This window comes from Sinocyclocheilus rhinocerous, unplaced genomic scaffold (assembly GCF_001515625.1).
Source record: "Sinocyclocheilus rhinocerous isolate Xijiao unplaced genomic scaffold, SAMN03320098_v1.1 scaffold22945, whole genome shotgun sequence".
Taxonomy (NCBI): domain Eukaryota; kingdom Metazoa; phylum Chordata; class Actinopteri; order Cypriniformes; family Cyprinidae; genus Sinocyclocheilus; species Sinocyclocheilus rhinocerous.
Genome location: NW_015663710.1, coordinates 1 through 962, shown reverse-complemented (window position 1 = coordinate 962; position 962 = coordinate 1). Strand labels below are relative to the sequence as shown.

At 42.8% G+C, this 962-nt stretch overlaps 1 protein-coding gene across 1 annotated transcript; it reads right to left on the bottom strand.

Moving 5' to 3' along the window:
* Nucleotides 1-69: 69 nt before the first annotated feature.
* On the bottom strand, nt 70-961 carry LOC107729002 (tripartite motif-containing protein 29-like). The gene is made up of 3 exons (XM_016539353.1): nt 824-961; nt 399-494; nt 70-318 (listed from the first exon to the last, which is right to left on the bottom strand). The coding sequence occupies exons 1-3, from the start codon at nt 959-961 to the stop codon at nt 70-72; spliced, it is 483 nt and encodes a 160-aa protein (XP_016394839.1).
* Between the last annotated feature and the right edge of the window lies 1 nt (nt 962).

The following is a 962-nucleotide window of genomic DNA, read 5'->3' as shown; positions in this document are numbered from 1 at the left end:
ATGAAATGTTTCTCTGTGAGTCTCCTGTCACAGCAGGATCTCGCTCAAGTCCACTATGATCCTGTTCTTCTAGATCTCTGTTACCTGCAGGAACTGGATGTGATCCTGTGTGTGCTCCAGCTGCTCCAGCTCAGCGTCTCTCCTCCTCAGATCATTGATCTCCTGCTCCAGTCGCTCCAGTTGTTCTTCAGCTCGACTCACTGCAGTCTTTTCCTGATCTCTGATCAGCCGTTTCAGCTCAGAGCAGCTTCTCTCAATAGGGCGGATGAGCTCAGTAAAGATCCTCTCACTGTCCTCCACTGCTGTCTGTGCAGAGCGCTGTTAGGACACACAGTGATTCAGGCTTCAGTGAGTCTGAACTGAGACTGAGACAAACTTCTCTTCTTCTCCAGACTCACCTTATGAGACTCCACAGCCTCTCTCAGCTGCTGAAGATCTTTCTCTCTCTGCTGGATTCTCTGCTGGAACGTCTTCTGCGTCTCCTTCAGCTGCTTCTACAGGACAAACAGATGATAGTAAATCTCGCAGAAAAATACTGGCACTAAACCATCATGTGAACAGATGAATCCAGTAAACGTGGAACTGATAACTAATGGCTGTATGTTCAAACTCTAGAAGGGATGATTGATCGTTTAGCACCATTGTACATAAATTAATATAAAGATTCAGACATGTTTCACACTACAAGTGTAAGTATCATAAAAGTGACACTGACACAGACGTAGAGCTTCAAATAATTGTTTCTACATCTGATCTACACAGAAAATAAACAGAATATTGTATCACTACACTGAGTATTAACTTGATTGCTAGTTTTAAATACCTGTTTCTCTGTCCTCTGTGTTGCAGCTGATTCAGTGTCATGATTTTTATGTTCATATTTTGTACACAGCACACAAATGTATTGTTGGTCAGTCATACAGTACATTTCCAGATGTTTCTCATGTTTCTGGCAGATCATC

What these genes read in the sequence shown, in the direction of transcription:
- LOC107729002 (XM_016539353.1), bottom strand. Translation starts at nt 961, where the DNA reads ATGATCTGCCAGAAACATGAGAAACATCTGGAAATGTACTGTATGACT. An exon ending in CACAGAGGACAGAGAAACAG is followed by an intron (nt 495 to 823) that starts GTATTTAAAACT and finishes TTTGTCCTGTAG; the next exon opens with AAGCAGCTGAAGGAGACGCA. An exon ending in AGGCTGTGGAGTCTCATAAG is followed by an intron (nt 319 to 398) that starts GTGAGTCTGGAG and finishes GTGTCCTAACAG; the next exon opens with CGCTCTGCACAGACAGCAGT.